Source organism: Scyliorhinus torazame, chromosome 4, assembly GCF_047496885.1.
Source record: "Scyliorhinus torazame isolate Kashiwa2021f chromosome 4, sScyTor2.1, whole genome shotgun sequence".
NCBI lineage: Eukaryota > Metazoa > Chordata > Chondrichthyes > Carcharhiniformes > Scyliorhinidae > Scyliorhinus > Scyliorhinus torazame.
In genome coordinates this window covers 62,940,078-62,966,914 of record NC_092710.1, presented here as the reverse complement: position 1 = coordinate 62,966,914, position 26,837 = coordinate 62,940,078, and the positions used below count along the sequence as shown (strand labels likewise).

Sequence of the window (26,837 nt, the reverse complement as noted above, 5' to 3'; positions counted from 1 at the left end):
GGGGGGACGTCAGATAATTAAATGCAGTCACTGTACTTCTATATTCCTGTGTTCTTGGTGTGGAACCTAACTTCCTCTCCTCCCTGTTAAACATTGGAAAGATTGACGCCAGTGTCTGTTATTGCCGCCACAAAATCCATCTCCTCTCCGTTTGATTTTATTTCTCTCACCCAATGACAGATTTTGCCAGGCTATCTGTCATTTCAGTTTTTAGCATCAATCTGAACTCCATTTCATGCAGAATTGCCAGTGTGGAAATATCTTACTTCGGTGTACGTAATGCTGCAAGTCTCTACTCCCACCTCAGCATGTCTCCTGCTGAATCCTAATCCATGATAATCTTTATTAGTGTCACAAGTAAGCTCACATTAACTGTGAAGTTACTGTGAAAATCCAGTTCCAACGTTCTCTTTATGGCCCTCCCATCATGCCACTTATCTTCAGCTACTCCTATTCTTCTGCCTTTACGTTCCCTGCCAGCTCCAGAATATTACTTGTGTGTTGATAAATGTCCCCTGGTCCTCATTTGCCCCCAGTTCTTCTGTTGTTCTTTACTTCTATCCTAAATTAGTTAATTATTTTGAACCTTCTTTTTCTCGCAAATGGAAATTCTCCATTGCTCTGACTCTTGGATTTTGCGCAGTCCTTCCTTCACACCCCACTTTTAGATGTGAATTGACATCTGTCAAAACCTATTCACCTCCCCATTCCTTACTGAGTTTTCATGCTAGGAATTTGCAAAAAAAGGTTGAGTTTCGGACATTTTAGTTACTGGGGAGAAACTGAATTGAGTGACTGGATTTTTCACCATTATTATTGGCTGATTCTCCTGACAGATAAATCACCACTATGTATTTGGATTAGTCAGTGCTAATTTCTCACAGTTTTCATTTTAAAATTCCCATTTTTCTATTTAAATAATCAGAATGTCTTTCCTGCCAGTCAAGTTCTGATTTGCTACTGTTTTATTTCTAAGTAAATAACAGTGTGACAGCAGAAAGTCAATATGAGAAACAAGTAGATTATATTTTCAGTCAGTAATCTGGTGTCATGCTGGACACTGACGGATAGAGAAAACCAATCACATGAAGATACCTGCAGATTCTCAGTGATTCCACACACTCCTCAAAATATATTTGAGAGAATTTTCATTTCATGTTCATATGGATCAGGAACCGGCCCAGTGACTGCTTCCTCTGCTTAAAACAACTGGTAAATCCCATCAGTGAGCAGATCCTTTCTTTCTCATTCTCACTGTTTATCTTTCACTCTGCTTCTCTATATATTCATGATTATTCTTTGCAGAAAGTGATTGAGCTCGTGGAGAAGGGAAACCGGGCAGACAGTTCCAAACTTCTCTTAACTTTGGTGATGGAGAAAGGCTCCGTGGCCCGAAGGGTGATGTGGCAATCCTTTGTGAAAATGCGCGTTGGAGTCCCAAAGTTGGACAAAATACTAAAAGAAATGCAGGAACTTGGTACGTTAAAATCATAGTCATTTCAAAATCAAATTTAAAGACTGCATATTTTATTGTAATATTGCACATATCTGATTTCATGAAAGTTAATTGATTTAAACAGGTCCTGATCCATTTGATTACATTATGACCATTGCACAAGGTTTATCCGAATTACCTAGTCACCTAAAAGGTAAGAAAAATATGGAGATTTCAGTTTCTCAATGATTGATTGGGGCTTTTGTTTAAGAGGTTTTAAGGCCTGGAAATACAGAAAATTAAAGATTAGCAAAAGATTAGGATTTCTCACTGATCCATAGCTATGTACAGAGTAAAATTACAATTTTGGGTAGCTAAATGGGGGGGGGGGGGGTCCCTCGTCCCTCGTCCCTCATGTGCAGTGGTAGTGGTGGGTGGCGGCATGTGCCCCAATGCCTGTGCGGGGAATGTCCAGATTCTTGTGTGGTGGATGGTACAAACAGGTCACCCTGATTCTTGTGTATTGTTCCTCTGTGGCCGTAGGGTGGAGGGTGTTTATTTTTATTGCAGATCGGCACCCTTTAAGGATGGTGCCCTGATCTCTCTGGAGCCTGCTTTGCTGGCTGTACCTGACCCTACCCTGCCAGAGTGATGACGCAAGCCATGTCTCCAGATTTTAGGCCACAGACCAGGTGACATGGGATCTGAAGTAGGCTATTCGGCTCATAGAGTCTGCTCTGTCATTCAGTGACGGCATGGTTGATCTGATATAATCCTCAACTCCGTTTTCCCGCCTTATCCCTATAACCTTGATTCTCTTACAATTGCGTGGCATTGTAGCACAGTGGTTAGCACTGCTGCCCCACAGCACCAGGAACCTGGATTCGATTCCGACTTTGAGTGACTGTCTGTGTGGGGTTTGCACATTCTTCCTGTGTCTGCGTAGGTTTCCTTCGGGTGCTCCGGTTTGCTCCCACAATACAGGTGATGTACAGGTTACGTGGATTGAACATGCTAAAATTTCTCTTTAGTGTCCATAGGTTAGATGAGATTACAGGGGGACTTCCGGTTGCAGCTATGCCTGGGTAGGTCGCACGTTCGGCAGCTCCCGCTGTGAACGGACTTTTGGGGAGCCCTAGCGGCACTTGGACGACGATTCCCGGTGTGGGAAGGCAGCAGTAAGGTTCCCCCAGCATTGCATGGAGTGGACCAGGAGTGGAGCGGTTAAAAAAGTGATCTTGGAGAAGAGAGGAGAACGGGCGCGAAAAAGTAAGATGGCGGTGGGCGGAGACGAGGCAGCGTGGGCGCAATGGTTGCGGGAGCAGCAGGAGTTCCTGAAAAGCTGCTTTGCGGAGCTGAAAGCAGAGATGCTGGCCCCAATGAAAGCGTCGATTGAGAGGCTGGTGGAGACCCAGAAGGCTCAAGGGGCGGCAATTAGAGAGGTCCAGCAGAAAGCCTCTGAAAGCGAGGACGCGATCCTGTGCCTGGCGGTGAAAGTGGAGGTGCACGAGGCGCTGCATAAAAAGTGGCAGGAAAAGTTTGAGGACCTGGAGAACAGGTTGAGGAGGAAGAATCTCCGGATTCTGGGTCTACCTGAAGCTGTGGAGTGGTCCGACATCGGGGCATATGTAGCCACGAAGCTGAGTACGCTAATGGGCGCGGGAGTCTTCCTGAGGCCCCTGGAGCTGGATGGGGCTCACAGAGTCCTGGCAAGGAGGCCTTAGGCAAATGAGCCGCCAAGGGCCGTAGTGGTGAGGTTTCACCGCTTTACAGACAGAGAGTGCGTCCTGAGATGGGCGAAGAAGGAATGGAGTAGCAGGTGGGAGAATACGGAGATCCGCATCTACCAAGACTGGAACATAGAACATTACAACGCAGTACAGGCCCTTCGGCCCTCGATGTTGCGCCGACCTGTGAAACCACTCTAAAGCCCATCTACACTATTCCTTCATCGTCCATATGTCTATCCAATGACCATTTGAATGCTCTTAGTGTTGGCGAGTCCACTACTGTTGCAGGCAGGGCATTTCACACCCTTACTACTCTCTGAGTAAAGAACCTACCTCTGACATCTGTCCTATATCTATCTCCCCTCAGTTTAAAGCTATGTCCCCTCATGCTAAACATCACCATCCGAGGAAAAAGGCTCTCACTGTCCACCCTGTCCAATCCTCTGATCATCTTGTATGCCTCAAATAAGTCACCTCTTAACCTTCTTCTCTCTAACGAAAACAGCCTCAAGTCCCTCAGCCTTTCCTCTTAAGATCTTCCTTCCATACCAGACAACATTCTGGTAAATCTCCTCTGCACCCTTTCCAATGCTTCCCCTTCCTTCCTATAATGCGGCGACCAGAATTGTACGCAATACTCCAAATGCGGCCGCACCAGAGTTTTGTACAGCTGCAACATGACCTCATGGCTCCAAAACTTAATCCCTCTACCAATAAAAGCTAACACATCGTACGCCTTCTTAAAACCCTCTCAACCTGGGTGGCAACTTTCAGGGATCTATGTACATGGACACCGAGATCTCTGCTCATCCACACTTCCAAGAATCTTACCATTAGCCCAGTATTCTGTCTTCCTGTTATTCCTTCCAAAATGAGTCACCTCACACTTTTCTGCATTAAACTCCATTTGCCACCTCTCAGCCCAGCGCTGCAGCTTATCTATGTCCCTCTGTAACTTGTAACATCCTTCCGCACTGTCCACAACTCCACCGACTTTAGTGTCATCTGCAAATTTACTCACCCATCCTTCTACGCCCTCCTACAGGTCTTTATAAAAATGACAAACAGCAGTGGCCCCAAAACAGGTCCTTGTGGTACACCACAAGTAACTGGACTCCATTTCCCATCAACCACCACCCTTTGTCTTCTTCCAGGTAGCCAATTTCTGATCCAAACTGCTAAATCACCCTGAATCCCATGCCTCCGTATTTTCTGCAGTAGCCTACCGTGGGGAACCTTATCAAACGCTTTACTGAAATCCATATACACCACATCAACTCCTTTACGCCCATCCACCTGTTTGGTCACCTTCTCAAAGAACTCAATAAGGTTTGTGAGGCACGACCTACCCTTCACAAAACCGTGGTGACTATCTCTAATCAAATTATTCCTTTCCAGATGATTGTACATTCTGTCTCTTATAAACCTTTCCAAGATTTTGCCCACAACAGAAGTAAGGCTCACTGGTCTATAGTTGCCGGGGTTGTCTCTACTCCCCTTCTTGAACAAGGTTACAACATTTGCTATCCTCCAGTCTTCTGGCACTATTCCTGTAGACAAAGATGACTTAAAGATCAAAGCCAAAGGCTCAGCAATCTCCTCCCCAGCTTCCCAGAGAATCCTATGATAAATCCCATTCGGCCCAGGGGACTTATATATTTTCACACTTTCCAGAATTGCTAATACCTCCTCCTTATGAACCTCAAGCCCTTCTAGTCTAGTAGCCTGAATCTCAGTATTCTCCTCGACAACATTGTCTTTTTCCTGTGTGAATACTGACGAACAATATTCATTTAACACCTCTCCTATCTCCTCGGACTCCAAGCACAACTTCCCACTACTGTCCTTGACTGGCCCGACTCTTACCCTAGTCATTCTTTTATTTCTGACATATCTATAGAAAGCTTTAGGGTTATCCTTGATCCTACCTGCCAAAGACTTCTCATGTCCCCTCCTGGCTCTTCTTAGCCCTCCCTTTAGGTCCTTCCTAGCTAACTTGTAACTCTTGAGCGCCCTAACTGAACCTTCATGTCTCATCTTTACATAAGCCTCCTTCTTCCTCTTGGCAAGTGTTTTGACTGCTTTAGTAAACCACGGTTCCCTCGCTCGACCACTTCCTCCCTGCCTGACAGGTACATACTTATCAAGGACACGCAGTAGCTGTTCCTTGAACAAGCTCCACATTTCCATTGTTCCCATCCCCTGCAGTTTTCCTCTCCAGCCAATGCATCCTAAGTCTTGCCTCATGGCATCATAACTGCCTTTCCCCCAGATATAACTCTTGCCCTGCGGTATATACCTATCCCTTTCCATCACTAAAGTAAACGTAATCGAATTGTGGTCACTATCACCAAAGTGCTCACCTACCTCCAAATCTAACACCTGTCCTGCTCCATTACCCAGTACCAAATCCAATATGGCCTTGCTTCTCGTTGGCCTATCTACATACTGTGTCAGGAATCCCTGCTGCACACATTGGACAGAAATGGACCCATCTAAGTACTCTAACTATAGCGTTTCCAGTCAATATTTGGAAAGTTAAAGTCCCCCATAACAACTACCCTGTTGCTTTCACTCCTATCCAGAATCATCTTTGCAATCCTTTCCTCTACATCTCGGGAACTTTTCGGAGGCCTATAGAAAACCCCAAACAGGGTGACCTCCTTTCCTGTTTCTAACCTCAGCCCATACTACCTCAGTAGACGAGTCCTCATCAAACGTCCTTTCTGCCACCGTAATATTGTCCATGACTAACAATGCCACCCCTCCCCCTCTTTTACAACCTTTCCTGAGCTTACTGAAATATCTAAACCCCGGCACCTGCAACAACCATACCTGTCCCTGCTCTATCCATGTCTCCGAAATGGCCACAGCATCGAAGTCCCAGGTACCAACCCATGTCGCAAGTTCACCCACCTTATTCCGGATGCTCCTGGCATTGAAGAAGACACACTTTAAACCACCTTCCTGCCTGCCGGTACACTCCTGCAACTTTGAAACCTTACTCATGGCCTCACTACTTTCAACCTCCTGTATACTGGAGCTACAATTCAGGTTCCCAAGCCCCTGCTGAACTAGTTTAAACCCTCCCGAAGAGCATTAGCAAATTTCCCCCCCAGGATTTTGATACCCCGCTGGTCCAGGTGTAGACCATCCCATTTGTAGAGGCCCCACCGACCCCAGAATGAGCCCCAATTATCCAGAAATCTGAAACCCTCCCTCCTGCACCATCCCTGCAGCCACGTGTTCAACTCCTCTCTCGCCCTATTCCTCGTCTCGCTCGCACGTGGCACAGGTAACAACCCAGAGATAATAACTCTGTTTGTCCTAGATCTAAGTTTCCACCCTAGCTCCCTGAATTCCTGCCTTACATTCCTATTCCTTTTCCTACCTATGTCGTTGGTACCTATGTGAACCACAACTTGGGGCTTCTCCCCCTCCCCCTTCAGGATCCCGAAAACACGATCCGAGACATCACGCACCCTGGCACCTGGGAGGCAACACACCAACCGCGAGTCTCTCTTGTTCCCACAGAAAGTTAGGGTGAGCACAATGAATGTATGCAAATTTCCCCCATGACAGCCAATCAGCAGCTCCGCTCTACTGCCCTCTGCTGGATGCTGGTCTTCACTTGAGCAGCTAGGGTCACTTGCTCAGGTACACTTTCAAGATAGGGTGAGCACAATGCACAAATGCAAATTTCCCCCCCGACAGTTAATCAGCAGCTCCTCTCTACTCAGAGCTGGCTAAGAAGAGGGCAGGATTCAACCGGGCCAAGGCGGCTCTCCACCGAAAGGGGGTGAAGTTTGGGCTGTTGCAGCCAGCGCGATTGTGGGTCACTTTTCAGGACCGCCACCATCATTTCGATACGCCAGAGGAGGCGTGGACCTTTATTCAGAACAAAAAATTGGACTTGAACTAATGGTTTGCTGTGGGTTTTGGGAAAGCTGGGGAGTGGGAAGGGGTGATTGGATGTGATATGTGTGTTTTAAGGGGCATGGGTACTGTTTAGGAGGGGCCGCTGCTCGCGTTGGAAGGGGGAAGGGGGTGCAGGAGGCCCTGGGTCGTCGGGAATTGGGGAGAGGCTGCAGGAGGAAGGAGCTGTGCCACAAGGGGCGGGGCCGGCCCAGGTAGAAAATCGCGGGCTTTTTTCCCGCGCTAAAGAAGGGGGACGTGGCCCGGCAGGAGGGGTGGTGCCGGAGGGGTGTCCGTATCGACTTGAAGGGGAGGGGGAGACTTTGACGGGGAATCTAAGCGGGGGATCATTGGCAGAGGCGGGAGCAGCTGGGGTCAGCAGGAGTCAGCTGGCTTACGGGAGTGCAATGGGGAGCAAGGGGACGAGGCAGTTTTCTAGCCGGAGGGCGGGGTGGGGGGGGAACTGGGTTGCTGCTGCATTGACCGAGGGAGAGTCGGGGCGGGGGCCCTCCTCCTGGGGGACTGGCAAATGCGGGAGGCATGGGCACGTGGCTGGCCTAAGAAAGGAGATGGCTGGTCAACGGGGGGGAGGGGGAGGGCAGGGGGGTGGAGAGGGGGGGGGGCAGTCCCCCGATCCGGCTGATCAAGCGGAACGTGAAGAGCCTGAACGGGCTGGTCAAGAGGTTCACGCACTTAAAGGGACTGAGGGCATACGTTGCAGGAGACTCACTTGAAGGTGGTGGATCAGATCAGGCTGAGAAAAGGATGGGTGGGGCAGGTCTTTCATTCGGGGCTGGATGCGAAGAATAGAGGGGTTGCAATCCTGGTGAGTAAGCGCGTGTCGTGGAGGCGCTGAACATTGTGGCTGATAATGGGGGTCGATATGTGATGGTGAGTGGTAGGCTGCAGGGGACCCAGGTGGTGCTGGTGAATGTGTATGCCCCAAATTGGGACGATGTAGGGTTCGTGAAGCGCACGCGGAGTCGGATCCCGGATCTGGAAGCGGGGAGCCTGATAATGGAGGGGGACTTTAATACGGTACTGGATCCGGCGCTGGACCGATCCAGGTCGAGGTCGGGCAAGAGACCAGCTGTGGCCAAGGTTCTCTGGGTTTATGGATCAGATGGGGGGGAAGTGTATCCGTGGAGGTTTGCTAGGCCGAAGGCCAGAGAGTTCTCTTTTTTTTCTCCCACGTGCATAAGGCCTATTCACGGATAGACTTCTTTGTGGTGAGCAGGGCACTGATTCCAAGAGTGGAGGGAATGGAATATTCGGCCATAGCGATTTTGGACCACGCCCTGCACTGGGTGGAGTTGGACTTGGGGGAGGAAAGGGACCAGCGCCCGTTGTGGCGCTTGGACGTGGGACTATTGGCAGATGAGGAGATTTGTGGGTGGGTCCGGGGGTGCATTCAGAGATACATAGAGGCCAATGATAATTTAACATAGAATTTACAGTGCAGAAGGAGGCCATTCGGCTCATCGCGTCTGCATCGCTATTGGAAAGAGCACCCTACCCAAGGTCAACACCTCCACCCTATCCCCATAACCCAGTAACCCCACCCAACACCAAGGGCAATTTTGGACACTACGGGCAATTTATCACAGCCAATCCACCTAACCTGCACATCTTTGGACTGTGGGAGGAAACCGGAGCACCCGGAGGAAACCCACGCACACACTGGGAGGATGTGCAGACTCCGCACAGACAGTGACCCAAGCCGGGAATCGAACCTGGGACCCTGGAGCTGTGAAGCAATTGTGCTATCCACAATGCTACCGTGCTGCCCCGGGAAGTACCGGTTGGTATGGTTGGGGAGGCTCTGAAAACGGTGGTTGGGGAGAGTTAATCTCAATTAGGGCTCACAGAGTGAAGAGAGAGAGGAGGGAGAGGTTGGTGGGGGAGATATTAAGGGTGGATAGGGGGTATGCGGATTCCCCTGAAGAGGGGCTGCTGAAGGAGAGACGGAGCCTCCAAACGGAATTTGACTTGTTGACCACGGGGAAAGCTGAGACCCAGTGGAGGAAGGTGCAGGGGGCAGTATAGAAATATGGGGAGAAGGCGAGCCGGATGCTGGCGCATCATCTATGCAAGAGGGAGGCGTCGAGGGAAATTGGAGGAATCAGGGAAGGAGGGGGGAACACGGTGCGAAGTTCGGCTAAAATAAACGAGGTATTCGGAGATTTTTATGTGAACCTGTATAAGTCAGAACCCGTGGAGTGGGGGGGGATGTGGCGGTTCCTGGACCAGTTGAGGTTCTGGGAGTGGAGGAGGGGCAAGTGGAAGGCCTGGAGGAGGGGCAAGTGGAAGGCCTGGGGGCCCCGATTGGGATAGGGGAGCTTGATAAGGGGTTGGGGAGTATGCAGGCGAGCAAGGCCCCGGGGCCTGATGGGAGCCCGGTCGAATTCTACAGGACGTTTGTGGGTCTGCTGCTGATGAGAACCTTCAACGAGGCAAGGGAGGGAGGGATTCTCCCCCTGACAATGTCTTGGGCGCTGATCTCGCTGATCCTCAAGCAGGACAAGGACCCGCTGCAGTGTGGCTCGTATAGGCCGATCTCGCTCCTTAATGTAGATGCCAAGTTGCTGGCAAAGGCCCTAGCCACAAGGATTGTATCCCGGGAATGATACACGAAGACCAGACGGGGTTCGTGAAGGACAGGCAGCTAAATGCAAATGTGCGGACGCTCCTGAATGTGATTATGATGCCCTCGGAGGTTGGGGAGGCAGAAGTGGTGGCGGCAATGGATGCGGAGAAGGCCTTTGCGTGGAGTGGGAGTACCTATGGGAAGTGCTTGGCAGGTTTGGGTTCGGGGAGGGGTTCATAGGGTGGGTCAAATTGTTCTGCCAGGCCCCAGTGGCGAGCGTATCTACAAACCGGCGGAGATCAGAATATTTTAGGTTGTACCGTGGGATGAGACAACGGTGTCCCCTCTGCTGTTTGCTTTGGCAATTGAACCGTTGACCATGGCGTTGAGGGAATCTAGAAACTGGAGGGGGTTGGTCCGGGGAGGGGAGGAACACCGGGTCTCGTTGTATGCTGATGACCTGCTTTTGTACATCGCAGAACCAGTGGATGGGATGGTAGAGGTCATGAGGATCCTTAGGGAGTTTGGGCAGCCAATGTGGCAATGATTCTGAAATGGGTAATGGAGGGAGAGGGGGCGTGGAAAAGATTAGAGGCAGCATCATGCGTGGGCATGAGCTTGGGAGCGTTGGTGATGGCACCTTTGCCGCTACCGCTGACGTGGTACACCACGAGCCCGGTGGTGGCGGCGACTCTGAGGATCTGGGGTCAGTGGAGACGGCACAGGGGTGAGTTGGGGGCCTCAATTTGGTCCCCAATACGGAATAATCATAGGTTTGCACCGGCAGGATAGATGGCGGATTTCCAAGCTGGCATCGGGCGGATTACATTTTTTTAATTTTAATTAATTGATGCAATGTCAGTTAGAGGGGTGCAGTGCTCTGACTGTGAGATGTGGCAGGTCCGGGAGGCTTCCAGCGTCCCGGATGGCTTCATCTGCAGAAAGTGCACCCAACTGGAGCTCCTCACAGACCGCATGGTTCGGTTGGAGCAGCAATTGGATGCACTTAGGAGCATGCAGGTGGCGGAAAGCGTCATAGATAGCAGTTATATAAATGTGGTCACACCCAAGGTGCAGGCAGAGAAATGGGTGACCACCAGAAAGGGCAGGCAGTCTGCAGGAATCCCCTGTGGTTGTCCCCCTCTCGAACAGGTATACCCCTTTGGATACTGTCGGGGGGGATAGCCTATCAGGGAAAACAGCAGCAGCCAGAGCAGTGGCACCACGGCTGGCTCTGATGTTCAGAAGGGAGGGTCAAAGCGCAGAAGAGCAATAGTAATAGGGGACTCTATAGTCAGGGGCACAGATAGGCGCTTCTGTGGACGTGGAAGAGACTCCAGGATGGTATGTTGCCTCCCTGGTGCCAGGGTCCAGGATGTCTCCGAACGGGTAGAGGGCATCCTGAAGGGGGAGGGCATACAGGCAGAGGTTGTTGTGCATATTGGTACTAAACGACATAGGCAGGAAGGGGCATGAGGTCCTGCAGCAGGAATTCAGGGAGCTAAGCAGAAAGTTAAAAGACAGGACCTCTAGGGTTGTAATCTCGGGATTACTCCCTGTGCCACGTGCCAGTGAGGCTAGAAATAGGAAGATAGAGCAGCTAAACACGTGGCTAAACAGCTGGTGTAGGAGGGAGGGTTTCCGTTATCTGGACCACTGGGAGCTCTTCCGGGGCAGGTGTGACCTATATAAGAAGGACGGGTTGCATCTAAACCGGAGAGGTTTGCTAGTGTCACACGGGAGGGTTTAAACTAGTATGGCAGTGGGGTGGGCACGGGAGCAATAGGTCAGAAGGTGAGAGCATTGAGGGAGAACTAGGGAATAGGGACAGTGGGGCTCTGAGGGAGAGCAGACAGGGAGAAGTTGCTGAACACAGCGGGTCTGGTGGCCTGAAGTGCATATGTTTTAATGCAAGAAGTATTACGGGTAAGGCAGATGAACTTAGAGCTTGGATTAGTGCTTGGAACTATGATGTTGTTGCCATTACAGAGACCTGGTTGAGGGAAGGGCAGGATTGGCAGCTAAACGTTCCAGGATTTAGATGTTTCAGGTGGGATAGAGGGGGATGTAAAAGGGGAGGTGGAGTTGCGCTACTGGTTCGGGAGAATATCACAGCTGTACTGCGGGAGGACACCTCAGAGGGCAGTGAGGCTATATGGGTAGAGATCAGGAATAAGAAGGGTGCAGTCACAATGTTGGGGGTTTACTACAGGCCTCCCAACAGCCAGCGAGAGATAGAGGAGCAGATAGGTAGACAGATTTTGGAAAAGAGTAAAAACAACAGGGTTGTGGTGATGGGAGACTTCAACTTCCCCAATATTGACTGGGACTCACTTCGTGCCAGGGGCTTAGATGGGGCGGAGTTTGTAAGGAGCATCCAGGAGGGCTTCTTAAAACAATATGTAGACAGTCCAACTAGGGAAGGGGCGGTACTGGACCTGGTATTGGGGAATGAGCCCGGCCAGGTGGTAGATGTTTCAGTAGGGGAGCATTTTGGTAACAGTGATCACAATTCAGTAAGTTTTAAAGTACTGGTGGACAAGGATAAGAGTGGTCCTAGGATGAATGTGCTAAATTGGGGGAAGGCTAGTTATAACAATATTAGGCGGGAACTGAAGAACATAGATTGGGGGCGGATGTTTGAGGGCAAATCAACATCTGACATGTGGGAGGCTTTCAAGTGTCAGTTGAAAGGAATTCAGGACCGGCATGTTCCTGTGAGGAAGAAGGATAAATACGGCAATTTTCGGGAACCTTGGATAACGAGAGATATTGTAGGCCTCGTCAAAAAGAAAAAGGAGGCATTTGTCAGGGCTAAAAGGCTGGGAACAGACGAAGCCTGCGTGGAATATAAGGAAAGTCGGAAGTAACTTGAGCAAGGTGTCAGGAGGGCTAGAAGGGGTCACGAAAAGTCATTGGCAAATAGGGTTAAGGAAAATCCCAAGGCTTTTTACACGTACATAAAAAGCAAGAGGGTAGCCAGGGAAAGGGTTGGCCCACTGAAGGATAGGCAAGGGAATCTATGTGGGGAGCCAGAGGAAATGGGCGAGGTACTAAATGAATACTTTGCATCAGTATTCACCAAAGAGAAGAAATTGGTAGATGTTGAGTCTGGAGACGGGTGTGTAGATAGCCTGGGTCACATTGAGATCCAAAAAGACGAGGTGTTGGGTGTCTTAAAAAATATTAAGGTAGATAAGTCCCCAGGGCCTGATGGGATCTACCCCAGAATACTGAAGGAGGCTGGAGAGGAAATTGCTGAGGCCTTGACAGAAATCTTTGGATCCTCACTGTCTTCAGTGGATGTCCCGGAGGACTGGAGAATAGCCAATGTTGTTCCTCTGTTTAAGGGTAGCAAGGATAATCCAGGGAACTACAGGCCGGTGAGCCTTACTTCAGTGCTAGGGAAATTACTGGAGAGAATTCTTCGAGACAGGATCTTCTCCCATTTGGAAACAAATGGACGTATTAGTGTGAGGCCGCATGGTTTTGTGAAGGGGAGGTCGTGTCTCACTAACTTGATAGAGTTTTTCGAGGAGGTCACTAAGATGATTGATGCAGGTAGGGCAGTGGATGTTGTCTATATGGACTTCAGTAAGGCCTTTGACAAGGTCCCTCATGGTAGGCTAGTACAAAAGGTGAAGTCACACGGGATCAGGGGTGAGCTGGCAAGGTGGATACAGAACTGGCTAGGTCATAGAAGGCAGAGAGTAGCAATGGAAGGATGCTTTTCTAATTGGAGGGCTGTGACCAGTGGTGTTCCACAGGGATCAGTGCTGGGACCTTTGCTCTTTGTAGTATATATAAATGATTTGGAGGAAAATGTAACTGGTCTGATTAGTAAGTTTGCAGACGACACAAAGGTTGGTGGAATTGCGGATAGCGATGAGGACTGTCAGAGGATACAGCAGGATTTAGATTGTTTGGAGACTTGGGCGGAGAGATGGCAGATGGAGTTTAATCCGGACAAATGTGAGGTAATGCATTTTGGAAGGTCTAATGCAGGTAGGGAATATACAGTGAATGGTAGAACCCTCAAGAGTATTGAAAGTCAAAGAGATCTAGGAGTACAGGTCCACAGGTCATTGAAAGGCGCAACACAGGTGGAGAAGGTAGTCAAGAAGGCATACGGTATGCTTGCCTTCATTGGCCGGGGCATTGAGTATAAGAATTGGCAAGTCATGTTGCAGCTGTATAGAACCTTAGTTAGGCCACACTTGGAGTATAGTGTTCAATTCTGGTCGCCACACTACCAGAAGGATGTGGAGGCTTTAGAGAGGGTGCAGAAGAGATTTACCAAAATGTTGCCTGGTATGGAGGGCATTAGCTATGAGGAGCGGTTGAATAAACTCGGTTTGTTCTCACTGGAACGAAGGAGGTTGAGGGGAGACCTGATAGAGGTCTACAAAATTATGAGGGGCATAGACAGAGTGGATAGTCAGAGGCTTTTCCCCAGGGTAGAGGGGTCAATTACTAGGGGGCATAGGTTTAAGGTGAGAGGGGCAAGGTTTAGGGTAGATGTACGAGGCAAGTTTTTTACGCAGAGGGTAGTGGGTGCCTGGAACTCGCTACCGGAGGAGGTGGTGGAAGCAGGGACGATAGTGACATTTAAGGGGCATCTTGACAAATACATGAATAGGATGGGAATAGAGGGATACGGACCCAGGAAGTGTAGAAGATTGTAGTTTAGTCGGGCAGCATGGTCGGCACGGGTTTGGAGGGCCGAAGGGCCTGTTCCTGTGCTGTACATTTCTTTGTTCTTTGTAAAAGGATGGGGGACCTATTTATCGACGTGGCATTTGCTAGCCATGGGGCGCTGGAGGAGAAATTTGGGTTACCCCCTGGAAACCCTTTTAGGTACATGCAGGTGAGGGCGTTTGTGAGAAGACAGGTAAGGGAATTTCCGCTGCTTCCCGCACGGAGCATTCAGGACAGGGTGACCTCTGGTGTAAGGGTGGGAGAGGGCAAGATCTCGGCGATCTATCAGGAGTTGCAGGAGGCGGAGGAAGCCTCGGTGGAGGAGCTGAAGGGCAAGTGGGGGGAGGATCTGGGTGAGGAACTGGATCAGGGCTTGTGGGCGGAGGCCCTGGGTACGGTTAACTCCACCTCGTCTTGCGCCTGACTTAGCCTGATCCAGTTCAAAGTGGTTCACAGGGCATCTATAACAGGGGCGAGGATGTGCTATTTTTTTCGGGTGGAGGACAGATGCGTGAGGTGCTCAGGGACCCCACGAATCACGCTCATATGATCTGGGTGTGCCCAGCTCTAGAGGGGTTCTGGAAGGGCTTCCCAAAGCCTATGTCCAAAGTCTTGGGTACTCGGGTAAAACCGAGCTGGGGGATAGCAATATTCGGGGTATCAGATGAGCTGGGAGTACAGAAGCCGAAAGAGGCCAGAGTTCTGGCCTTTGCGTCCTTGGTAGCCCGGAGGAGGATCCTACTAATGTGGAGGGATGAGAAACCCCCAAGCGTGGAGGCTTGGATTAATGACATGGCAGGGTTCATCATGTTGGAGAGGATAAAGTTTGCCTTGCGAGGGTCTGTGCAGGGATTCTCCAGGCGGTGGCAACCGTTCCTAGACTTTGTCGCGGAATGTTAGGTGGAGGTCAAGAGCAACCCAGGGGGAAAGGGGGGGGGTCGGTTTGGCTTGTTTTTATTATTGTAAGGGGCTTTTGGCCCTTTTTTTTTATCAGACTGTTAGATAGTTTAATGTTTAGTGGGTTAAGTTGTTAGAGAGGATGGCGTAAGGCACCCCTTTTTACTTTTCTTATGTATATTTTCTTTCCTTTTTGGAGTGTTTTGTAAAAATTTATTAAAAAACTTGAATAAACATTTTTTTTAAAAGATGCGATTACAGGGATATTGCAGGGGAGTGGGCCGAGGTAGGGTGTTCTTTCGGAGGGCTGGTGTAGACCCGAAGGGCTGAATGGCCTTCTGCACTGTACGGATTCTATTATTCTATGATACACTGTGTGAAGTGGTAGTTGTTCTCTTTCTTTTTATAATCATGACAGGACTGTTATCAAAACACAATTAATGAATCTGTATGTAGTTGTCCTGATAAATAGTTGCTGATTTCTGAAACACAATATAATAGGGGGAGGTTATTCCTTTTATGTTTTGTACTCGAAGACCGGTCCAACCCACAACTGAACGAAGTAGGCCAAGGAGGTGGTGGAAGCAGGGACGATAGTGACATTTAAGGGGCATCTTGACAAATACATGAATAGGATGGGAATAGAGGAATACAGACCCAGGAAGTGTAGAAGATTGTAGTTTAGTCGGGCAGCATGGTCAGCACGGGCTTGGAGGGCCGAAGGGCCTGTTCCTGTGCTGTACATTTCTTTGTTCTTTGTTCTCTTTGAGGTAGATCCTGAATCCACCACAGCCAGAACGTGGATTGAGCCCCATGCTGCTGGCACAATCTGATCCACACCAGGCCTCGAGCCAACTGAACCAGCCGGCTTCCCAATAACTCGGGTAACCTGACTGACAACAGCTTGATAGAATACCAGAATTGTTGCTCTCAGTGCATACACAATATCAAAGGTTATCTGCTGAATGCAGAAAGCAACAGCAGTAAGACTCTTGTACAATCTCTCTCCCAGTCATATCCTATATCCCATTTCTGCAGATTTCACAGATGAGCGACTTGAACATCGACTGTTACATAATCAAGAACCTAGGGGATTTGCAAGGGAAGGGCGGGTTGCAAAGTATTAACCAATTGATACAAATATCACCGTTGCAAAATCTCCATGTTCAGCAAACATTAGAATCAAGTGATGATTTGGAACTTTAATTGGAAATTGTTAATTTTCAAGTGAGATTTCCCATAACTAAATTCTACTGCTGCACACACCTTGACTGAAACTGTAAAATACATCTATTCATCAAGATTGATATTTTCTTGCAACTAACATTTTCTGTCTGTTGTAATTAAAGATGTTCAACAGAAACACAAGGAGACGCTCCGGGTACAAACTGAAAAACTGACGGTGAACACTATCCTAGTAAAGGAGAAGGTTAAGACTTTCCAGCTGGTTGATAGGTACACTGAGCTGACGATCATTTCTACTGTTCGAGATCGGACACTTGTCGAACATGAACTGCTGGCAAGAGGCCGAGACCATGATGAGTGGAGAGAGAAACTTCTCCGGAGGGAACTGGAAAAAATTCAAACAACTCAATTGTTCCAGAGCAGTTTTTCCCCGAAAAAATCCAAATCTGGGAGTTCAACAGCAGTGAGTGGAGTCCCGGGAATTGGAAAAACAACATTAGTACAAAAGATTGTTTATGACTGGGCCACTGGGAAAATATACCCACGCTTTCAATTTGTTTTCAGTTTTAAATTCCGGGATTTGAACAGTATTAACTGTAGAATAAACCTGAGGAATCTGATATTGTTTTTCTATTCTTACTTTGGGAATGTTCTGGGAGAGCTCTGGAAGAACCCAGAGGGATTGCTGTTTATATTTGATGGTTTGGATGAATTCAAGGACAGGATTGATTTTGCTGACAATTGGAGAAATACAGAACCTCAGTCCATGTGCACAGATCCCGAATGCTGGTGTGAAGTGTCTGACATTGTGTACAGTTTAATTCAGCACAAGCTGCTCCCAGGATGTTCAGTGCTCGTGACCAGCCGCCCCACTGCATTACATTTGTTGGAAAAGGCTGAGATCAGTGTCTGGGCAGAAATCCTCGGATTTGTTGGTGATGAACGGAAGGAATATTTCAACAAGTTTTTTGAAGATCAGACAGTGGCAGCAGCTGTTTTCAAACATGTGGAGGAGAACGAGATCCTGTACACCATGTGCTACAACCCTTCCTACTGCTGGATCCTCAGCCTGTCACTGGGTCCCTTCTTTACACAAAGAGACAGGAAACAGCAGCAAGTTCCCAAGACCATCACCCAACTATATTCCTACTATATTTACAACATTCTGAAAAACCATCAGAGAGAGATTGAAAGTCCCCGTGATGTGTTTCTGAAGGTTGGTGAGATGGCCTTCACAGGAGTCTCCGAGCAGAAGATTGTGTTTACAAATGGAGATTTGATCAAGTACAATCTGCAACCTTCCCAGTTCCTGTCTGGGTTGCTGATGGAACTTTTGGAGAGAGATGATTCTGCCCAAAGTGTGGTTTACACATTTGCACATCTCACCATCCAAGAGTTTGTAGCTGCACTCGCTCAATTCCTGACTCCAGATTGCGGGAATATCCTGAAACTCCTCAGTGAAGCCCACAGCAAGGAAGATGGGAGATTTGAAATATTTCTCCGTTTTGTTGCCGGTCTCTTCTCCGCACAGGCAGCTTTTCCCTTGGAGAAGTTTCTGGGTCGATTTTCTCATCAGACAACCTGTCTTGTGATTGACTGGGTGAAAGAGAAGATTGAAGGACAGATTGGAAACATAGAGAGTGAGACTGGTAAAAGGAACCTCCTGAACACATTCCACTACCTGTTTGAGTCTCAGAATAAAGCAGTGGCTCAGGCCACAGTGGGATCTGTGAAAAGACTTTCATTTAGTGGATTGCGACTGACACCAATTGACTGTGCGGTCCTGTCTCATGTCATTGGACTCTGTGATACAATAAAACACCTCGATCTAGTTGGCTGCTACATTCAGTGTGAAGGACTGCAGCGGCTGGAACCCGTTCTGCACAAATGCGAGGAGTTGAGGTAACTGTTTGGTTCCGGTTTTGGAATTTTTATTGTTGAGAAACCATTTATTTTGTTATAATATAAATGAATACCTTCCAGTTCAAGCAAAGGGAGGCAGAGTTGGAAAAAAACGTTACAAAATAAGAAGACGAGTCTAAAATCCAAGGTACAGAATAAGAATGATGTCGTTGCTGACAAGTTGTTCAGACACTTAGTTGGGACTCAATGAGTTTGACCATGAATTAAGATGAAAAGAAGCAAGAAGAATATAGATGTTCTAAACATATTAAACACATGCACAGATGTTAAATAATTGAATAAATACTAATAATTTATCATAGCAACTGCAAGCTTTGAGGATCACTTGAAAAAATAAATCCTGTACATCACCAAAAATAATTAAATGGCTTCTGGCTGGGGAGGTGAAACATTTAATTTGAAAATTATTTAAGAGGGTCTTTCCAGGTACAATTATTTAATATTAGAACAAAGAAACGTACAGCACAGGAACAGGCCCTTCGACCCTCCAAGCCTGTGCCAACCATGCTGCCCGTCTAAACTAAAATCTTCTACACTTCCTGGGTCCGTATCCCCCTATTCCCATCCAATTCATGTATTTGTCAAGATGCCCCTTAAATGTCACTATCGTCCCTGCTTCCACCACCTCCTCCGGCAGCGTGTTCCAGGCATCCACTACCCTCTGTGTAAAGAAAAAAAAACTTGCCTCGTACATCTCCTCTAAACCTTGTCCCTTGCACCTTAAACCTATGCCCCCTAGCAATTGACCCCTCTACCCTGGGAAAAAGCCTCTGACTATCCACTCTGTCTATGCCCCTCATAATTTTATAGACCTCTATCAGGTCGCCCCTCAACCTCTGTCGTCCCAGTGAGAACAAACTGAGTTTATTCAACCGCTCCTCATAGCTAATGCCCTGCATACCAGGCAACATCCTGGCAAATCTCTTCTGCACCCTCTCTAAAGCCTCCACATCCTGCTGGTAGTGTGGCGACCAGAATTGAACACTATACTCCCAAGTGTGGCCTAACTAAGGTTCTATACAGCTGCAACGTGACTTGCCAATTCTTGTACCCAATGCCCCGGCCAATGAAAGCAAGCATGCCGTATGCCTTCTTGACTACCTTTTCCACCTGTGTTGCCCCTTTCAGTGACCTGTGGACCTGTACTCCTAGATCTCTTTGACTTTCAATACTCTTGAGGGTTCTACCATTCACTGTATATCCCCTACCTGCATTAGACCTTCCAAAATGCATTACCTCACATTTGTCCGTGGGGCTTATTAATGCACTGCCATCAACATACATAATCATGTCAGGTTGTTCTAACGGAATATCACTCAGATCGTCCCTTATTGTGGTAGTTTCCTGAATCAAGGCTAAACAGTCGTGGCCAGGTGCGTCTTCATGGACAGGGGACCGCTAAGAAAACAGGCTGGATTGATAGTGGTACAGTGGTTAAATGTCAGACGTGGTTTGTTCAAAAGGTATATTTCATACCTATTCTGATGAGATGCGGTAAGGTGCCGAGTCTGCAGTTGCCCCAGTAGTGCGATGACCGAGTGGGTGCTATACACCGTAATATCCTGTTGGAGAGTTATATTGGCAGCAGCCTGCAAACTATTGTATATCGCTGCCAAGATCTGGGTGTAAACAGGGTGGCCCAACGCCACTGGATCAAGTTTGGAAGAGTAATATGCTACGGGCCGGTGCTTGTCCCCATGTTGCTGGGTGAGTACCGCTGTTGAACATCCTTCCAGAACAGTACAGTATATCTGGAACGGTTGGTTGTACAAGGGCCTACCGAGGGCCCTGCTTGTAACAAGGCCTGCTTCAGGCAACGGAAGGCTTCGAGTGCCTTGGTGGTGAGAGTAAAATTCCCCCCTTCACTAGTGTAAAGCGTCAGCAGCTTTGTATAGACAGCGATGTTTGGTATCCACTGCCTACAATAATTCACCATACCCAGCCAATGACGGACCTCCTTGGCTGTGGTAGGGGCGGGGAATTGGCATATGGGTTCAATCCTACTGGGTTCGAGACTTCTTTCTGTGGCTGTAAGTAAAACTCCTCAGAACTTGACCTTTGTCTGAGCCACCAGGACCTTTGATTGTGAAACAACATAACCCAACGAGGATAGGTGGTTTAATAACTGGATCACCTCATCCCTGTTACTGGGCTCGTCAGGACTGGCTACCAATATGTCATCTACATACTGCACTAGAGTGGAACCATGCTCCAATGTCAAGGCCTGGAGTTGGGTCTGCAGACATCTGGAGAAGAGCGTAGGTGAGTTGACGAACCCCTGAGGCAGTCGGGTCCAGGTATACTGCTGTCCATTGTAAGTGAAGGCAAACAAATATTGGCTTTCAGATGCGAGTGGAAGGGTAAAGAAAGCGTGCTGAAGGTCAATTATGGCGAAGACCCGGGCTCGCGCTGGAATTTGAGCCAGTATGTGGGCAGGATTAGGGACGAGAGCATGTAACGGCTGTGTGATGGCATTGATTGAACGCAAATCCTGTACTAATTGGTACTTGGCTGGTTTAGGCACAGCAAGTGTTACATTCTGATTGGCAAGGGACCAAAATACCCTGTTGCAACAGCTCTCGGATTAATTTGTCTATAGACGGGGCAGCTTGGGGTTTCAGGGGGTATTGCCGAATGGAAGGCAGCTTTACATGGTCCATAATCGTTACCTTAATGGGTGTAACATTTGTCTTTCCCACTTGTGATAGGTATTCCGCCCAGACCTGTGGATTGACATATTCCAAAACATCACGTCCCCGGTGATGCTGAAGTCGAGTGTTAATCGTTTCTGGGACCTCAAAATATTTTATGGAAGTGCCGCCTGGCGTGACTTGAAGTGCGTACTCTGTTGGATCTGAATGATCCACTGCCCTCCTTACCATAGGCCCCAGATCCTTGGCATGGTACTGGTCGTGGACCTGACGCGTAATATGAGGGCCTACAGAAGCTGACTGTGGCCATAAATGTGGTGGTATTGTAACAAAATCGGCTGTACCTTCTTTTCCCGTGACTGTGGCTGTAACCTTGACTGGCCATTCGGTCCCAATTAACGGCCGGTATTTGTCCTCCAACTCCCTGTTTTGTCCAGTTCTATCATAGGCCAGAGTATTTCTGTCATAGGCCAGGGTAACGTGATGCAGTGAATGTTCAATGTCTAATGTCCACCACTGGGGAGTGATAGAAATATAGCACTGTTGTCTCATCGTCCATGATTGAACCGTTACCCCTTCGTCTCCGCACTCTAGCTGTAGCTGGAAGATACACAGTAAATCTCGGGCCAACAAGTTACAGTCCAATCCAGTAGTCACCACAAACTGATGTTACAGCATCAGGGTTTGGTATTTTCCTAATCGGCAACTGCTCAGAGTCTCACTGGGAGGGCGCTCTAGCGGATTCCTCTCGCTCATCAAAGACTTTGACGTCCTTCCCTTCCACTAGGGAGATCTCCAGCTCCTCAGAACCATTCCCATCCTCTTTCTTTGTTCTCATACTTTTCTGTCCTACCATATCGGTCTGAAGGGATCCAGGTGGTATGCGTGATTGTTTCTGGATAGGATCAGGCCCCTCTCTCATTGTCCGAGATCGGGTCCTAGAGCTAACTGGGCTTGTTGAATAGAGCTCTTTTCTCTAACAGTGAAGATGCTGAAATAGGACCCAAGCTATCAACCGAAGCGGCTGGAGAGGCTGGCATGATTTGAATCTGGGGAGCAGTGACTGGATATAAATTATGATACCCTGGTGGTTCCGAAATTAGTGCAGACAATGCTACTGGTACAGTCGGGACTCTAGCCGGCATGGTCCAATTTTCTAGGTCCTTATCTGCTTCTGTCAATGCAAGGCCATTTAACTACGTAGCCCTTTTTCTTTTAACTCGAGTCCACCCTCTCTTTACTTGCGCGTTTTTGTGAATGCACACTCCTTTTTCAAGATCCCCAGAGTTTTCTGGTTCCCCCTTTCACTAATTGGAATCCCCATTTTAAGGGCATTTTCTTGCCAACTTAATAACATGATCTTATCCCTCTCATGTTGACAATATTGCCTCCATAATCTAATTAACACTTTAGCTTTCATACTTTAGCTCTTTTTTAAAATTTTTATTTTATTTGCCTATTTATAACCAATGGCAATTTTTGCTACTTGGCAAAATTATTTAAAAGGTTTTAACAGTGTTCTTTTAAAACTTAAAATGTTTGAAAATTCAAATTGAATTACTGCAACCTGCAAGCTTAGCTCTGATCTCAACTCAGAACTGAATTTACGATTTGTTTAACACAAACTTGTATAACTTTTACAACTTATTTAATTCTTTATCTTAACAATTTTTCTTTTAACAAGTTTTTCTTACATTCACAAAAATGTTGGCTGCTATCAATGAGGGAGCAGTTAGCTGCGGTGATTTATACCGGAGCAAAGTCAACTGTCATCTCCAGATTTACACTTTTTAAAATGGTATCAGTGAGTTTCTTTAAGTTTCTATTAATTCGCAATTAAAATGAGATAAACATTATTTCAAGTAATTCAAACTTAAGATTCTGGCAATTTCAATCAATTGCTTGCTAAAATAATTAACTTTTATCAAAGAGGTGGAGAAATCCACTGGCTTCCTTTAATTATTTCAAAACGTAACTTTGCTGGAGTTTCACTGACACGAAAGAAAGGTATCCAATTTTATTGAGACACCACAAGCTGCCTGTTACCTCAAGCTGCTTTTAATCCTTTGAGAGACTTCTGCTTTAACTAACATGCAGCATCCAGCTTGTTTTAAAATTTATCGTTTCTCGACACTACAGTCCAAGGATACAATTTTAGTTTAATCAACTATAGATTTAAAAACACTCATGGAATTGAACCCTCCTCGCTGAGGTCCCATCAGTTCATCAAAAACACTTGTAGAACTAAACCATCTTGCCAGATGTCCCATCAGTTCCAAAACTATACACATATGGAATTGAACCATTAGTTTCGATTTCTCATCAATCCCAAAACTACACACATATGGAATTACACCATCAATTACGATGTCCCATCAATTCCAAAACTAACCCAAAACCGAACCATCAATTATGAAATTCTATCAGTTAAATTTTCTAATCCCCAGACTGACCTTTGATTTCGTCGAGACGATCTTTCCGTACCAACCTCGAGTGACCAGACCAATCAGACCATAAGAGGGGAAAACCAATGCGGGGTCATTTTCCAGCTACACATTGTGGGCCCTTTTCCACTTTCCTTGTCCAAAATCAGTCTAATTCTGATTTTGCGGTTGGTCGGTAACCGTCTTGAGAAATCCCGGGTATCCGGCACCAAATGACAATTTTTCTTTACCCGTCAGTCTGGCCTCAATAAAACTCGAGATGGATTTGTAGGCATAGTATTATTTATTTTTAACCAACTTGCAAGTCTGACTTGCTTCTCAGGGACACAGAACCAGTCTCCTGGACCCCCTGGAAACGAATGAGGTCCGAGACAAAGGGATCTCTGCAAATACATTCAAATGGCATCAAGTTTCACATACACGATTCCCATAGGTCATCCTATACCCCTCCTGACCTGGCCATACATCCTAATTGGCTCACTTCTCATTCCTTAACCCTGGCCTCTTGTTACCCAGCATCCTATTCTCCTCCTCTACCAGACACCCCTCCCCCTTCCTTGCCATGCTTTCTGAAATCTTTTGTCTGTGAACTCACTAGAATTAGACTGGCCTCGATCTACATTACTGTAACTAATATATTTAAACTAACTATTTTATATCACATTCGTCAATAACACAGCTATTTTTAACAGGTGGTGTTAACGACATGGCTGCTTCTTCACTCTGGCATTTTCCTGTGCTAGCGACCTGTGATATCTTTACTTGTGTATCGATGCATATATTAGTACACAATGCTTAGTGCAACCACTAAGAATTGATATAAATACATAACAGAAAGATGACAATATTGAGCAATTATAATGGTCAGTCTTGCAATATATGTATTAGTCACTGATTTATTGAATTGTGCCATATTGGACAGCTGTTGCACATCCACAGTATGTGGAAAGGATTGTTTGAAATGCTATTTGGATTCACTCAAGGTAAAGTCAAGTGATCTGAAAATTCCACTTGCTTCTGATTCAAGGATCACAGCACTTTGAAGTTACTGAAAGAGTGCAGATTCCATGTAGAAAAGCTGAGATTAAGCCATTTTACTCCTATAGTTTTTCAATCCGGTGAGATCACTTTTGCCTCTTACAAGTGTAACAGGATGACAGTGATTCTCCAGTATTGTAGTCAATGAGGGTTCAGTCACCTAGGTTAATCAGATTTGATTAGAAACTTGCAAAATCTGAGTAATTAGTAGAAAGTAATGAGGAGGAATCCTGCTCTTCACGCACACTCATGTTTGAGAATGATGAGGAGAAAACTATGGTCGGTAAAAAGCTGATGGCGACAGATAAAGCGATAATAATACACAAGATCAGGCAATTTACCCAAGGGGAAGTACCGAGAGCAGCCACTGGGATTACTGAAATACAAGAAGGGGCCAACGAATGGATGGATGAAATGATTGTAAGGAGAGCACGGAAAGTCACCGGCAATTTGAATATTGACTGGAAAAATAAGGTGAAAATGTGGCAGACTAGAAAATGCAGTGAGTTTGCAAAGGATCTGGAATTGATTCCGGTTGCAGGAAAAATGTCAAGTACTGGCAACAGAAATTCTGGTCCTAGGAAGGAGAGATCATGTTTGAAATAATCCAGAATGAGATAGGAGGACAAATAGAGGCCACAGTTTGACGAGAATAAGGACTACAGAACAAACTAGAAAGTCCACTCAGAGAAGCCCGTATGATCGGGTAGTATTGGTGACCACAAAGAAACGGTAAGATAAATCAATTGAAAATGAAAAACAGGAAGAGTTGAGCTGGTAGAAATAACTTGTTGTATATTATCAGGTGCCAGACAGAAGAAAACGGGTAAATAGGTATGGAAGAGAAGTACTTCCTGATGGTTTATTTGAGGCTAAAGTGAAACAAGTGGCTTGGAGTTTGCAACAAATACAGAGATCAAGATTTTACACTGGACTTCCCATTGCTGGAAAAGTTGATTTTGAAGATTTTCTTCAGCTCGTTTAGCCACATATTCTTGGGAATGTAAATCAGTCGGTATAAAAGCCACATTTTGCAGGGTGAAAATTTTCAAAGGGTGTTTTTGAAACCACCTAGAAGTGACTATTGTGGATGGAAAATGTCGAGATTAAATAGATGTGTTTATGGATTAAGTGATCCAACTGGGGTATCATACTCCTCGGTTAGGTCGGTCTTGCTGAAATTAAGATGAAAACAGAGCCAGCCAGCGATGTTCCACTAGTGTCACAGAGAAACTGGGGAACCTTTATGATAGGCGTCAATGATTTTATATCCACCTATACCCACCATTGGGAACAGCCTTCTTGCATCTACCCTGTCTAGTCCTGTTAGAATTGTGTAGGTTTCATTGAGATCTCACCCCCGCTTCATTCTTTTGAACTCCAGCTAATACAATCCAAATCGACTCAATGCCTCCTCATACATCAGTCCTGCCATCCCAGGAATCAGTCAGGTGGACCTTCTCTGCACTCCCTCTGCAGCAAGACATCCTTCCTCAGAGATTTCCAATAGATTTATCAAGAATGATTCTCCCTTCATAAATCCATGCTGACTCTGTCCGATCCTGCTGCTGTTTTCTAATTGCTGTGCTATAAAATCTTTGATAATGGATTCTAGAATTTTCCCCACTAATGTCAGGCTTATTGGTCTATAATTCCCTTTTTTCTCTCCACCTCTCTTTTTAAATAGTGGAATTACATTAGCTGCCTTCAATCTGCAGGAACTGTACCAGAGTCTGTAGAATCTTGGAAGATGACCACCAATGCTACCACTATTTCTAGAGCCACTTCCTCAAGTACTCTGAGATGTAGATTATCAGCCCCTGGAATTTATCAGACTTCAATCCCATCGATTTCCCCAACACCATTTCTCTACTAGTATTGATCTATAAAATGCTTGTTAGGCCACAGCTGAAATATTGTGTGCAGTTCTGTTCGCCACATTATCGGAAGGATGTGATTGCACTAGAGAGGGTGCGGCGGTGTTTCACCAGAATGTTGCTTTGGCTGGAGCATTTCAGCTATGAAAAGAGGCTGATTAGGCTGGAGTTGCTTTACTTAGACCACAGAAGGTTGAGGAGGGACATGATTGAAGTGTACAAAATTATGAGGGTGGCATGGTGATACAGTGATTAGCACTGCTGCTTCACAGCACCAGGGACCTGCGTGACTGTGGAGTTTGCACATTCTCCCCGTGTCTGTGTGAGTTTCCTCCGGGTGCTCTGCTTTCCTCCCACTGTCCAAAGATGTGCTGGTTAGGTAGATTGGCCATGAAGATTAGATACAGAGATTAGGCAGGGAGTGGGCCTATGTAGAGTGCTCTTTCACAGGGTTGGT

The 26,837-nt window shown here is 46.9% G+C and overlaps 1 protein-coding gene across 1 annotated transcript in view; it reads left to right on the top strand.

Moving 5' to 3' along the window:
* Nucleotides 1–26,837, top strand: part of LOC140410259 (NACHT, LRR and PYD domains-containing protein 12-like) — a 124,440-nt gene that overhangs the window by 41,001 nt on the left and 56,602 nt on the right. The window contains exons 4-6 of the mRNA XM_072498226.1: nucleotides 1,306–1,477; nucleotides 1,581–1,649; nucleotides 16,612–18,349. Of these exons, the coding sequence (XP_072354327.1) occupies nucleotides 1,306–1,477; nucleotides 1,581–1,649; nucleotides 16,612–18,349 (1,979 nt within the window). The remainder of the gene's footprint in view (nucleotides 1–1,305; nucleotides 1,478–1,580; nucleotides 1,650–16,611; nucleotides 18,350–26,837) is intronic.